The sequence below is a fragment of the Arachis ipaensis genome, chromosome B08 (genome assembly GCF_000816755.2).
Source record: "Arachis ipaensis cultivar K30076 chromosome B08, Araip1.1, whole genome shotgun sequence".
In the NCBI taxonomy this organism is placed as follows: Eukaryota; Viridiplantae; Streptophyta; class Magnoliopsida; order Fabales; family Fabaceae; genus Arachis; species Arachis ipaensis.
This window is the reverse complement of record NC_029792.2, coordinates 15134664-15148283: the sequence shown is the minus strand read 5'-3', so window position 1 is coordinate 15148283 and position 13620 is coordinate 15134664. Positions and strand designations below refer to the sequence as shown.

At 36.4% G+C, this 13620-nt stretch overlaps 1 protein-coding gene across 3 annotated transcripts; it reads right to left on the bottom strand.

Annotated features, from left to right (window-relative positions):
- LOC107613087 (coatomer subunit alpha-1-like) lies at positions 2504–7947 on the bottom strand. Of its 3 annotated transcripts, none has more exons than XM_016314938.2 (4): positions 7565–7947; positions 7215–7476; positions 6094–6588; positions 2504–5609 (listed from the first exon to the last, which is right to left on the bottom strand). In XM_016314938.2, the coding sequence occupies exons 2-4, from the start codon at positions 7420–7422 to the stop codon at positions 2653–2655; spliced, it is 3660 nt and encodes a 1219-aa protein (XP_016170424.1). In that variant the 5' UTR covers positions 7423–7476; positions 7565–7947; the 3' UTR covers positions 2504–2652. The 3 variants fall into 3 exon arrangements, with proteins under 3 accessions (XP_016170424.1, XP_016170422.1, XP_016170423.1); XM_016314936.2 differs by having other exon boundaries at positions 7647–7947; XM_016314937.2 differs by having other exon boundaries at positions 7702–7947.

Sequence of the window (13620 nt, the reverse complement as noted above, 5' to 3'; positions counted from 1 at the left end):
AAGGACTGCTGATGCTGTTGGATTCTGACCTCCCTGCACTCAAAGTGGATTTTCTGGAGCTACAGAACTCGAAATGGCGCGCTTTCAATTGCGATGGAAAGTAGACATCCAGGGCTTTCCAGCAATATATAATAGTCCATACTTTGGCCAAGAAGTGATGACGTAAACTGGCGTTCAACGCCAGCCTTCTGCCCAAATCTGGCGTCCAGCGCCAGAAAAGGATCCAAAACCAGAGTTGAACGCCCAAACTGGCACAGAAACTGGCGTTCAACTCCACAAATGGCCTCTGCACGTGCAACACTCAGGCTCAGCCCAAACACACACCAAGTGGGCCCCGGAAGTGGATTTATGCATCAATTACTTACTCATGTAAACCCTAGTAGCTAGTTTATTATAAATAGGACCTTTTACTATTGTATTAGGCATCTTTTGATCATCTTTTGACCATCTTTGATCATCTTAGGATCTTAGGATCATCTTTGAACGCATTGTTCTTAGATTATCTCTTAGATTTCCTAATCAGAATCTTCGTGGCGTAAGCTAGAATGATGGCGGCATTCAAGAGAATCCGGAAGGTCTAAACTTTGTCTGTGGTATTCCAAGTAGGATTCAATGATTGAATGACTGTGACGAGCTTCAAACTCGCGATTGTGGGGCGTTAGTGACAGACGCAAAAGAATCAATGGATTCTATTCCGACATGATCGAGAACCGACAGATGAATAGCCGTGCTGTGACAGAGCATGTTAGCATATTATTCACTGAGAGGAGGGGATGTAGCCACTGACAACGGTGATGCCCTTGCATAAAGCCAGCCATGGAAAGGAGTAAGACTGATTGGATGAAGATAGCAGGAAAGCAGAGATTCAGAGGAACAAATGCATCTCCATACGCTTATCTGAAATTCTCACCAATGACTTACATAAGTATTTCTATCTTTTATTATTTATCTTTTGATTATCTAATCCAATCACATTTGACCCTACCTGACTGAGATTTGCAAGGTGACCATAGCTTGCTTCATACCAACAATCTCCGTGGGATTCGACCCTTACTCACGTAAGGTTTTACTTGAACGACCCAGTACACTTGCTGGTCAGTTACACGGAGTTGTGAACCGTGGTCTTGGCATCATGTTTTGGCGCCACTACCAGGGAAAGAAAGAGCGATGAATTTTACATAAGTGTAATCACGATTCCGCGTATCACCAGACCACCATGACTGATTCACAATATCCCTATACCCAGGATGAGTAGCCCAAGCAACAACAAATCGGAAAGGTCGATTCCCTTTAGGCTGAGGACGACCTTTACAACGCACCAGAATAGGGCAATGATCAGACTGAAGCCTATTTAAAACTTCTGCATAAGCCTCTGGAAAGATAGATCATCAACTACTATTTATACAGTTTAGTTGTACTTATTAGTTACCAAAATATTTTTATGAGTAAAGTATCGTTTTTGTCCCCAACGTTTGGGGTAAGTCCTGTTTGTGTCCCTAACGTTTAAATCGTCCTATTTGTATCCTTAACGTTTATAAAAGTGATTCAATGTTATCCTACTATCAATTATACTAACAAATCAGATTATATTTTTCAATTATTCTCACCTGGATGTATTCATTCTCAATTAGGTCTCACTTGGATGTGGTCGATTTTAATATTATACCCACTATTTGTGTTTAGATTCAATTATGTTCTTAGAAAAGTGAATTATGTAAATGTTATAGGAATTAGTTTTAACATTTGATGAGTTATTTTTCGGAGTAGATCATCGATTCTATCCCAAACATTTATATTCTAACTTCAAAAAGAGGTTTTTAAAACTCAAACTAAAGCGTTTATGATGTGTAATTGATGGCAGGATAACATTGAATCACTTTTACAAATATTAGGGATACAAATAGGACGATTTAAACGTTAGGGACACAAATAGGATTTACCCCAAACGTCGAGGACAAAAACGATACTTTACTCTATTTTTATTGATGTTATATTTTTTCAAGCATCGATTAAAGTCTCAAAATGTAGCGATATCAAACTCAACTTAAAATGTAGCGATATCAAACTCAACCTAAAGTTAATTTAGCACAGCACATGAATGGAAACTTCACATACCCATATACATGAAAAAATATTGAATGATAAAAGATTATACTTTATCAAATAATTGAAAAAAAAAATTGAGAATATCTATCCCCTCGTATTGATACTTGAAATTTTACCAATGTCTTAATTTGGTTAAGGCCTCAAAATATCAACTCAACCTAAAAGTTAATTCAGCACAGTACATGAATGAAAACTTTCACATGCCCAAAATATTGATAGTGTTTGTTATGATGTCTAAAAGATATTGTCTAATTGTTAAAATAGGTTAAATAATTAATTTTAAAGTTAAAAGGTAAAAATTTTTAAATATTTTAAAGTTACTATAAAAAGTAATTTAAAAAAAATTAGACAGCAAACAAAAGGCACCATAAAAGAATTAAAAAAAGAAACCATGAAAAATAAGAAAGAGAAGCGAAGAAACACACTCAAACTTCTTTTAGCTTCTATAGGGAATTATATTAATTAAACAATAGGGACTAGTATCTGCTGCTGAAAATTGACATGAAACAAAAACTGAACAAAGTGCTCCTGTTCCAGCAAGTTCAATCAACGTATCTGGGAAGGAGAACAGAGCAATCCAGAAGCATCAGCCCCTACAACTGCAAGGTCACATACAGTGCATAGCTGACCCTCCTGGCTCAGCACAAAGTGTGCAGTGCAATACGGACAAGAAACATCCTTCTGTCCGCGGTAAATTGGCACATAAGTTGCACCACAAACCACAAATGGGTTTCTGAAATCATAGTTCAACTGTGTGTTATTGGTCATGTTCTTTTCCGCAGCTCCCAGAACTTGCCTTGCTGTCTTGGCATGGTTTTCGACAGTAGGATTGGTCTCGAGTAGCCTCCTCGCAAAGTTGGCAGCTGTGGCAAGGTTCTTTGCCTTGTAGCAGACAGTCATTGCATTAAGCAAAGCTAGCCTCAGATGAGGGGTTTGGAGATTACAATGGGTGAAATACGCGGCAAGCTCCTGCTGGCGTGCTGGATTGTCCTTAATTTCCCTTCTCTTCAGCTCCATCTGCAGACCCAAAACATATTCTTTGACTATGATAATCAACTCCTTCACATCATCAACTTCCCTCCTCGACTCAATGACAATCAAAGGAATTGTATGAAGGATACTGGTAAATGTCTTTAGAGCCTCGGTGAATTTCCCTGCTGTAGTTGATTTATAACCAGCTTTGAGCTTTTCATCTAATTGAGACAGTTTGAAAGGTAGTGCGGGTGGGCCTCTTACATTTGGACTAGATGACTCACTCCAACCTCTTTCAACAGCAAGTGATATAACTGGGGCAGATGAGAAGGCACGCAGGTAGGAGTGGCTGCTAGTATGAAGATCAAGGAAAATGGATCTTAAGGGAGTGAAATTCTTTATTGCAAGTTGCCTGTTCAGTAACCTCATTGCTGTATCAAAATTGCCAGCAGCCGCATGATCTGCTGCAAGAGATGATTTCTGAATCCACATCTGGCTAACTGTAATCCCAGGTGTTGGGGCCACGAAAACTGAAGATCGTGTACCGGTAGAAGCTTTTGGAGTTTCAGCTTCAGGGGGAAGCTCCAGATCTTCCAGCTCCCATCCACCTTCTCCATCATCCTCTTCACCCGGCTCTCCATCATCCAAAATTGCAGAAATGTCTCCATTTTGTATGCCATCCACATCAACCATATCAAGCTCCTCACCCCAATCACCATTAGTAGCTTCATACTCTTCTTCTTCAGCATCGCCATCTGTATTGCTAAAGCCACCATCAAATATGCCTCGCATGACCCTAAGAAGGGGCCAATCACCACTGGTTATTACAGGTGATGGTGGCATCAAGAGAGATGGTTTTTTCCCCTCAGGCAAAGATGGAAGATCATCCCCCAGTTCAGCCGCAAGCCTTTCAGCAACATCATGTAGTCCGTGGACTTTGGCAGTGAGGTATGCAAGATGCAAATGACCCACATTCTCCAAAATCTTAACACGCTCTTGGACATCACCCATATATAAGGCATTGTGAAACTGGCCCATCACATCGTTCTTGACTTCGGCAATTTTCAACATCTTTGCAAGTTTCTCCACATTACCAGTAATGAGATATAGGAAAGACAATCTCTCAAAATTTTTGGTCCTCTGGTATGCATATTCTACTATACCAGCATTGCCTTGTCGAAGAGCTTCAACCCCTAATCGATACCAGTGATCTTTCTCATCAATTGCAGTGGCTGATGCAACAGCGATTTGAATGTTCCCACTCTCTAACGCCAAATTGAACCGAATTCTCTCATCTTTCACAAAATGAAGGGCAACTTCAGGAAACCCCTTCTGCTGTAGATATGCAATCATAGCCTGCCCACAAAGGTGGGAGTTCTTTATCATGTTCATGACATGGTCATATCTTTTCTTCAAGAGAGAAAGCTTAAAGATATATTCAGTCGCATCAATAGCTATAGCTTTGTTTTTCCCATCCCGACCCAAGCAGAATATGGTGTTTCCAACAACCTTTGTGATATAAATTGGGACATCCAGTGTTTTTATTATCCCGCTATCTCCATTAGGAAGGCAGTACTTGATATGATTTAATGTTGTGTAAATAAAAATGCCGTTTTCATCCCATGCTCCACTTTTCACGCGGATTGTCTCATGGAGGGTGCATTGGTGAACAAGCTTCTTGCTTGAGATGACAATGGCATGTTTGCTGAGCAAGGCAACAGTTTCCATGTCACTAGACCAGACAACATACTTGATAAAAGGGGTCTGAATATCACCGATAACAAGCCTCTGCTGAAGATCAAATATAAAAACCCTATCCTCTGACCTACATAACAAGTTGCCTGTTCCAGCATAAAATATGGCATCTGTGGCAATCGGGAGAGCACTCTTTTTAACAAGCTCATTCTTCAGATTTTTAACTAGGACTTGATTGCTGGTTTTGTCGAGCACAGCAAACCTATTCCTAGCCACAAAGACAGCTGATCCACCAAGACCTTTCTTGGGCTCTTGCATATCTCCCCTACCAATAACTGAGTCATCCTTGGATAAGGTATACAACTCATAAGACCCGCCCTCCACATCTGAACAGAGAAGAACTGCATTTTCAGACGGGCTATAGGAAAGAGTCTTCGGACTTTGATTCAGAGTTAAAGAACCAGGTCGTCGAATTGGAAGTACTTGTGTCTCTCTCTGTGTTGAAAATTCGTAGTAACGCAAAAAACGGTCTTTTGCATAAAATAAACAATCACCACTAACTGCAAAAGCAGGCCTTTCTCTCTCCAGCTTAAAGACAATCATTCCACTGTCATGACCAGCAGCCAACAGATTCATATCAGGATGTATTGCAAGAACCCAAAATCGATCATGCTCTCTGCGGAAGGTTTGAATTCCAGTGCGCTTTGTCGCATCCCATACTCGAATACTTTTATCTTCAGAATTTGATACAATGATGTCCTGTTTGGCATGGAACATAACACATGAAACATTATTCATGTGCCCTCGCAGAGTATCCACTTCCCATGCCTTAGTATCTGAACACAACATAAATTTTATTAGTGAAATGTGCGAGACGACAGCAAATACTTTTTCTTCTTGGTTAACCATCTAGTACAAAAGTTAATGCACACAAAAAATGTATTTTATGAAACATTTTTGTTGCCAGCACTAAACAATGATATGCTAATATCTTTAACAAAAATGCTATTTGTACACCAAAGTCAGCCACTAAAATCAGCCACCAATGTATTTATGTATAAATACATGTATAGTTTAATTTATTTTCAATGTGTATTTATACTCCAGCATGTATTTTATACTGGTGGCTGACTTTGGTGGCTGATTTTGGTGTACACGTAGCATAACTCTATTTTTAATAACCACAATGACATCAATGAGTATAGTATATGAAAGCCTACGGCAGCTCAACTATAGTATGCAAAATAGAAAGTCACAGATACTACCACTCGGTTGTTATTCAGGACAATAAAAAAGAAAATAACTAGGCTTCAATTTTACCATTCATCCTCCAAAGTTTCACTTGTCGGTCATCAGCTCCAGAGACAATGAGAGGAAGTGTAGGATGAAAAGAAGCCCAGTTGACCCCGCGATCATGACCTTCCAACACATATTTAACAACTGCATCAACACCACCAAAAAGATCCGTGTTCATCTGACTAAAACGCAATATATCATCTGAAGGAGGCCCAGCCTTCTTTTTGAGAGAACCAATATCCCAAACACGAACAGTCTGATCTAGAGAGGCTGACACCACAATATCCTCTTTTGGATGGAATAGAGCACACATAACATAATGATTATGCCCTGTTAGGACAGATATACATGTTCGTGATTGCCAGTTCCATATGCGAATAGTCTGATCATCACTTGCACTCACAATCCACGGGTTCTCATGATGAAATTGCACAGTGCGAATATAATCAAGGTGTCCTAGAAGAGTGAACAAACACCTATGCAACTTGTAGTTCCAAACCTTAATCTTGTAATCATCCCCTGTCCAAGGGAAAAAAAAGAAAGAAAGAAAAAGAACAAAACCATCACCAATAAGCAGCAAATAATATGAAGTAAAACCTTCCCCTTCTACAAGTGAATTTCCCTTCCTCTCTTTATCAAGTGACAAACATAATTACATAAGTGCAGGAAAATCACATTTAAACCCAACCAATGACACACAGAGCTTATTTTAAAAGAACGGATTTGTTACTAAATTAACAGATCTAGATAATCTCAATTACACCAAAGATATATCCTTTTTATATAAATTACAGCCAAAACAAATCACGAATAATTACAAAATGTACCCGTCATGTGTATTGCTCACTGTATCAACACCATGGGGCAACCAAAGATTAACAGGTAAAGAGATAATATGATTATCAGCATGAATACTAGAAGCATACTTATTACTACACAAACACACACAAACAAATGCTTTCTAAAACTTAAATATATTACCTACCAGAAATGTTTAGGTGGATCCTAACATAATTTAGATGAGTACGACATAACCTAGATTATGTTTCCATAGTTGAATACAATAGCGTATGCACAATCAATGGAACAGAGTATTAAGCAGTGAATGGAACAAATCAAATGCAGAAACAACACAATGGCCTTACCTCCAGAGACAAAGAGAGGCTGAGAATTGTGGAAGTGAACACCTCTAACAGGGCCATCATGCTCGTCAAACCTGTCGATGAGGGTTCCCATGCGGTAATCCCATAGTTGAATCACACCACTGTGAAGACTCGCAAGTATCCAGGGCCTTTTGCTGTGAAAACTAAGCCCCTTCACTCTGTTACTCTTGGTCTCGAACTTGGTCAACATTTTCTTCTTCTTCTTCTTCTTCCCCCTCAATCACTAAGCACTCTTTCGTGCCCTCTGCAGCACCATCCAATAAAAATCAAAACGATATCAAACCAAGACAAAGAAAAAAAAAAAAAACATGTGTTTTGCATCGCAATTGAACCTCAGAATGTGAATATGAGCATAGTAATCAGATTTTCGTTAAAGGAAAGAAAAATGGGAATCTAAGCGCATGGAATCGTTACTGTATTGAAGTCTTTCAGGAAACGCAATGTGGGAATGATGAAACATGGAATTCACCTCGATGAATCGGAAATCAAGTTCACCGACACAGGTGAGCTCATATATCTAGAGAGAGAGAATATTAAGTGATGTTGTTTCAGATGAGATCCGTTAATTTTCGAAGACAAAGGCTCTCAATCTCAAAAGCAGAAAGTGGAGAAAAGAGAGAGAGGGCGGAGAGAGTAGAGGAGCAGAACGAGTAACCGAGGACGAGGGTTTAGGAAATGCATTTTATTTGCTTACACATAACTAGTCGTTGATTTAGACACATTTTTAAGTTACACTGAATATATTATTAAAGACACCCCAGGCCCCAAGTCAAATGAGTTCTTTTTTCTGTTTATACTTTTATAATAAAAAACAATTAAATTAAATTAAATACATGCCCTGTATACCTTTTTTGGCTACGATATCTATAACCAGCTGAACAAAACCCAACCATAAGTAGCCAAGTTATATCATGATCCGTGTAGGTACATTGCTACCTCTATCACTTCTCCAACTCACAATGCACTAGCTTCATGTCCCTTGAATTCAGGTATTCAGTCAGAATTCGCTGTTGGATGTCGAAAAGGAGTAACATCAGTTAAAAAGAAGATAAAAGACAGGTGAAAATAACTGGTTGACAAGGTATATGAAAGCAGTAATCACACTTGTAGATTAAGAGTAGAATACTACATACTAGACACACCATCCATAGACTACAATATAAAAATGACTAAACGAGCAATGCTACAGGATTAGTATAATTCCTTCTTTTTGATCCAGAGTTAACCATCAATATTTAAAAATGTTACATACGATACTAAGCTGTTGAGGTACACGTATGGGATTGCTGGCCAAAATTACTGGTCAATATAAACTAAAATGGTTAGTCCTTGAGTTTTTCTTTATAAAAATTTATGGGTGTTCATCCTTCAAGGAATTGTTCATCCTTCAAAACTTCTGTCCCTGCAAGAAGAATGCTTATATGAAAATTCCCGTGTTTTTTAGATCCTAACACTCCCAATCCACTATTCTTGATAACATACTCATCTAAATTTATAAAATTAGCACCAAATAAACCTTCAGAAAGATATAATAGCTAAAAATTTACTTCTAATAATAATAATAATAATAATGTGGATGATCATGAATTCATGATGATGTGGATGTGCAGCAATGCTAGTGTTTGTGTGTTAATGGTAGTATGGTACCTTCTATTGCCGCTCAAACGAAAAGCTGTGAGCCTCAAACAGAGACTCTGCTTTGAGAGAATCCGAAACTTACAAGGTTGCATAAGTACAGTGCACCCTAAATTAAGAGAGAGACAGACAGACAGAGAGGTGAAAAGTGTGAAAGAAGCACCTGAGGAAGATGAAGAATTAGGAAAAATAGAAACGGAGACAAAGAACAACAACCTCATTTTGATTCTGATTCTGATTTGAGTGTGAGATACTGATAACAGTAAGTTACTTCAATGGAGGGAGAGAAAGAGAGAGAGACACCTCTCAAGTCTCAACCATACTACTCTATATTCAATACAATACAATAACAATATGAGAGTATTATTAATAGAAAAAATTTAAGAGACAAGCACTTTAACTAAAATCTAATAAGCATTTAACTAATAGGAGAAGAGTGTGTAATTACACAAAAATATTTAATAACAAAAAAATTTAGTCAAAATTAATCGGAACTTATTTTATTTAATATTCATTAATTACTGCAGCAATTAACAACATACAATCATCTATGGATTAGCAAAACTGAAAAATTCGGTGGCTCTTAACTTTAATCAACATACATATTACTAGTATATTTAGACCTTTTTTTTAACATCAGCTTATAAAAATATTTTAATTGAATAGGCACTGATAAAAAAGAATAAAGTATATTGATTAGTATCTAATATCGTTGTTGGTAACAAAGTACACTTAATGCTACGTAGCTAAAATGAGTAATTCTCCACATCCAAATAATTTTACATCTAAATTGATCCAAGTGAATTAAGTTACGGGTTTCTTTTTTTCGTTTTTCTTTCCCCTTGCGCTTTTTCTTCTTCGGATGCTTCGTATGCTTCGTCTTCTTCTTATTCTTCGGATGTTTCGTCTTCTTCTTCATCATTCCGGATGCTACGTCTTCTTCCTCTCCTCCTCTTTTTTTATTATTTTTCAATTTTGTTACCGTCGTCACCAACAATACATCTTCCTCCTCCTCCTATTGGAATTCCGTCTCCTCCTTTCTTTTCATCCTTCTCCTCCATCATCATCATCATCATTGTTATCGTCATTATCTTCTTCTAATACGTATCATCGTTATCATTATCATCGAATTTCGAATTTATATAATGGACAATTTTTAGTTCATTTGGTATTATACAATGGTTTCGTTTTGAGCTAATTTTCGGTTCATTCGAAACGCAGGTATTTCTGAATTCGAATTTATATAATGGACAATTTTTGGTTCATTTGGTATTATACAATGGTTTCGTTTTGATAATATTTTCAGTTCATTCGAGACACAGGTGTTTCTAAATTCAAATTTATATAATGGACCATTTTCGGTTCATTTGGTATTATACAATGGTTTTGTTTTGATAATATTTTCAGTCTATTCGATCAACACAGAGAATCAAAATCAATAAAAATGTTAGAAAAATATTTGTGTTGTTGGTGATGACGATAATGGTGATAGAGGAGGAAGAAGAAAAGGAAGGAGGAAATCAAAGAAATTCAAATAAAAAAGAAACAGGAGAAGAAGGAGAAGGAGAAAGAGGAGATGGATGTGGTGGTATGGTGGTGGTGACGATGACGATAATAAAAAAAAAGATGAAAAAAAAGGAGAAGGAGAAGAAGAAGAAACAAGAGGAGGAGGAAAAAGAAGAAGAAGAAGAAGAATTCCCGCAGTGTAAACTAAATGACTTGAATGTAAAATTACTTGGATGTGTAGCGAGACTCAACTAAAATATTATAGACAATAAATAAAGATATATGATTAATGATATTTACGCTCATAAAAGAGTGTGCATCACTTTCTTAATTTAGTTGACACAATTATTTTTTTTCTATAATTATCTTTTTTCATTTAGTTATACTAAAATTAATTCTAAATTTAATGTGAATTAAATTTCAAAAATTTCTCCCTCATTATTACTACATGCATTTATAATTGTATAATTTTAGTGATTATGTGAGTCTTATGAACTGAGTTATTTTGAAAGAATATGATTGTTTATTTGATTTAATTCTTTATTAATTGAGTTGGTGTTGTGATAGTTAATGAAATCTTGATTTGAAAATATGATTGATATATTTATATTGAGAAATGAGTTGCATTGGAAATCTGGTTTATGTATATTTATATTGAGGAATGATTTGGTTTGAAACTGTTTGAGAAGGCTCAGAATTCTGAATTCTTAATTTTATGCTTTTAGGTAGTGTTTGGTGGAGAGACAGAGACAGAAAGACTGAGACTGAGAGACAGAGACTAAGAGACAGGGATTGAAATAAATCTCAGTATTCTGTTTGGTGTAAAATGGGAGACAGGAATTGAAACAAGAATGAAACTCTAATTTAATTTGCACAAAGGGTAAAATTGGAATTAATTAATTGAAATGAAAGTATTTTAGGTATAAAATGTTATTAAAGTTTCAGTCTACATCTCTAAAAATTTCAGTCCCCTGTGTCCCTACTTTTTGGAGGTACTGAAATACTGAAATTTTAGAGACAGAGACAGAAATTTTAGTACCAGTCTCTGAACTAACAAACACGATACTGAGTCTCAGTCTCTCAGTCTCTGTCTCAGTACCTCAAAACAAACGCTACCTTAAAGTTGGTTTAAATTGGGATTGATGAGATTTGGTTGATTGAGTTATGGATTTGTTGATTTTCTTAAGCAATTTTGTTAGGTAGACAATTACCTTTGTGAACAATGGATTTTAGAATTGGCTCAATAAAATAAAAAAATACTCCACCCCAAATTACCCCATAAACCCTAACATTAGGATAACTATCCGCACACCTAGTGAATTGAGCATCCAGTCATTGTTAACTGTGCATGAATAAACCGAATCAAAAGGAATAACCATGCAATTAAGAATCAACATAACCATCTGCATACATATTGAATTGAACATCCGGCATATGTTACTAGTAACTACTTAATCAAACCGGCCACATAAGTATTAGACTAACTATTTGCATACCTAGTAAACAAAGCATCTGGCTTATTATCCACTAGTGACTACATGTGAATGAGAGGAATTGTCGTTGGTGAATGACGATGGGGCATCACAAAAGCAGTTCATCCAAGTTGGATTCCATTTACGTGCATGTGATGGTTATGCATGTATGAACGTATGGCGCTAGAAATTGACGACACTACCACGCACGGTGAGGCTGCGATGGGCCTGCACGGCCGGCGGCAGTTGGGCGGCAGGTGGGCAAGGAGAAGGAGGATGCACGGGGGTTGCTACGGTGCTATCTCACATCGCAACGGAGCACAAATGGGATGAGGAGAGGCTGGGCGGCGTCGGACTGGACAACAGGAAAATACAGCGGCTCCCGAGTGACTTTACGGACCAGAGATCACAAATAGAGAATGAGAGGTTAGCGTGATATTGGGAGTAACTGTGCCAATTGTGATTTGGTTTAATTGCAAATCCTTATTTTTCAAAATTCAAAATCTGAAATTAAGACTAATTAATTAATAATCTGATTTATGATTTTAATTTTAATTTTAATTTTCTTTTTTACTTCATTGTTCACATTGTTTAGTATTCTCATTGTCTCTCTATACTTTTCCTTTCTTGAGTGTTGTTGTTGTGATAATGGTTTATTGAAAGTGATTTGAATGACTGAGAGATGTTTGGTTTGGTTTGGACCCTTGAAGGGTGGCAAAGTCCAAATTTTAGAGAGGATGCTCTCGAAATTTTTATAAAAATTGGAGACTTTGTTTGAAGTATTATTTAGAAAAGTTTGGATTCAAGAATTATATTATTTGATTTCGATTTATTAAAAAAAGAAATGAATTATGTTTTGAAGCTTTATTTATTAAGAAAAGTATTATATTTTGAATTTGATTTATTAAGAAAAGAATTATACCATTTTGAATTCGATTTATCAAGAAGGGAATTATATTTCGAGTTTGATTTATTTGAGGAAAGAATTATGTTTTGAGTTTGACTTATTAAAAAAAGAATTATGTTTTAAATTTCAATTTATTAAGAAAATGATTACTTTTTAAGTTTGATTTATTAAGAAAAGAATGAATTATGTTTTGAGTTTTCTTTATTTAAGAAAAGAATTATACTATTTTGAGTTTGATTTATTAAGAAAAGAATCATGTTTTGGGTTTGATTTATTTAAGAAAGGAATTATGTTTTGAATTGGATTTGATATGAAAAGATTTATGTTTTGAGTTTGATTAAAGAATCACCTTTTGAGGAGTTTTGGTGAATTTACAGTATTTGAATTTGATTGTTGAAGAAAGATGATTTTTGGATCTCGAAAAATTATTGAACTTGAGAATGAAGTTGAAAGTGGGTTTTATGCAATTATTTTAAATTTGGGAGTTATGCTTTTGGGAATTTCAAACAGAATTGAAGAATAGATTATCGAGGTTGATTTGAGACTTTTTGGTGAAAAATGAGTTTTATGAAGGAGAAATGGATTTAACTTGTTCTTTTAAAAGTGATCTTGACATTTGAGCTTCCGGGGTATTATGCAAGGATTGTGGTTTTGTCCCCCTTGTTTTCAGTTGGTATTTGAGTTTCTTGGTTGGAGGTGAGGACGGTGGTTTCATCGCGCTCACGGAGAGGCAAATTGAGGATGAATGATTCCCTTTCCTGTGTTTTGAGGGATGTGGGGAAGGTGGTGGGGTACTCATCCCCCGATTTATTCCTTCGCATTCTAGTTAATTGTGTTTTGAAGGATATAAGAAAGATGATAGGGCACT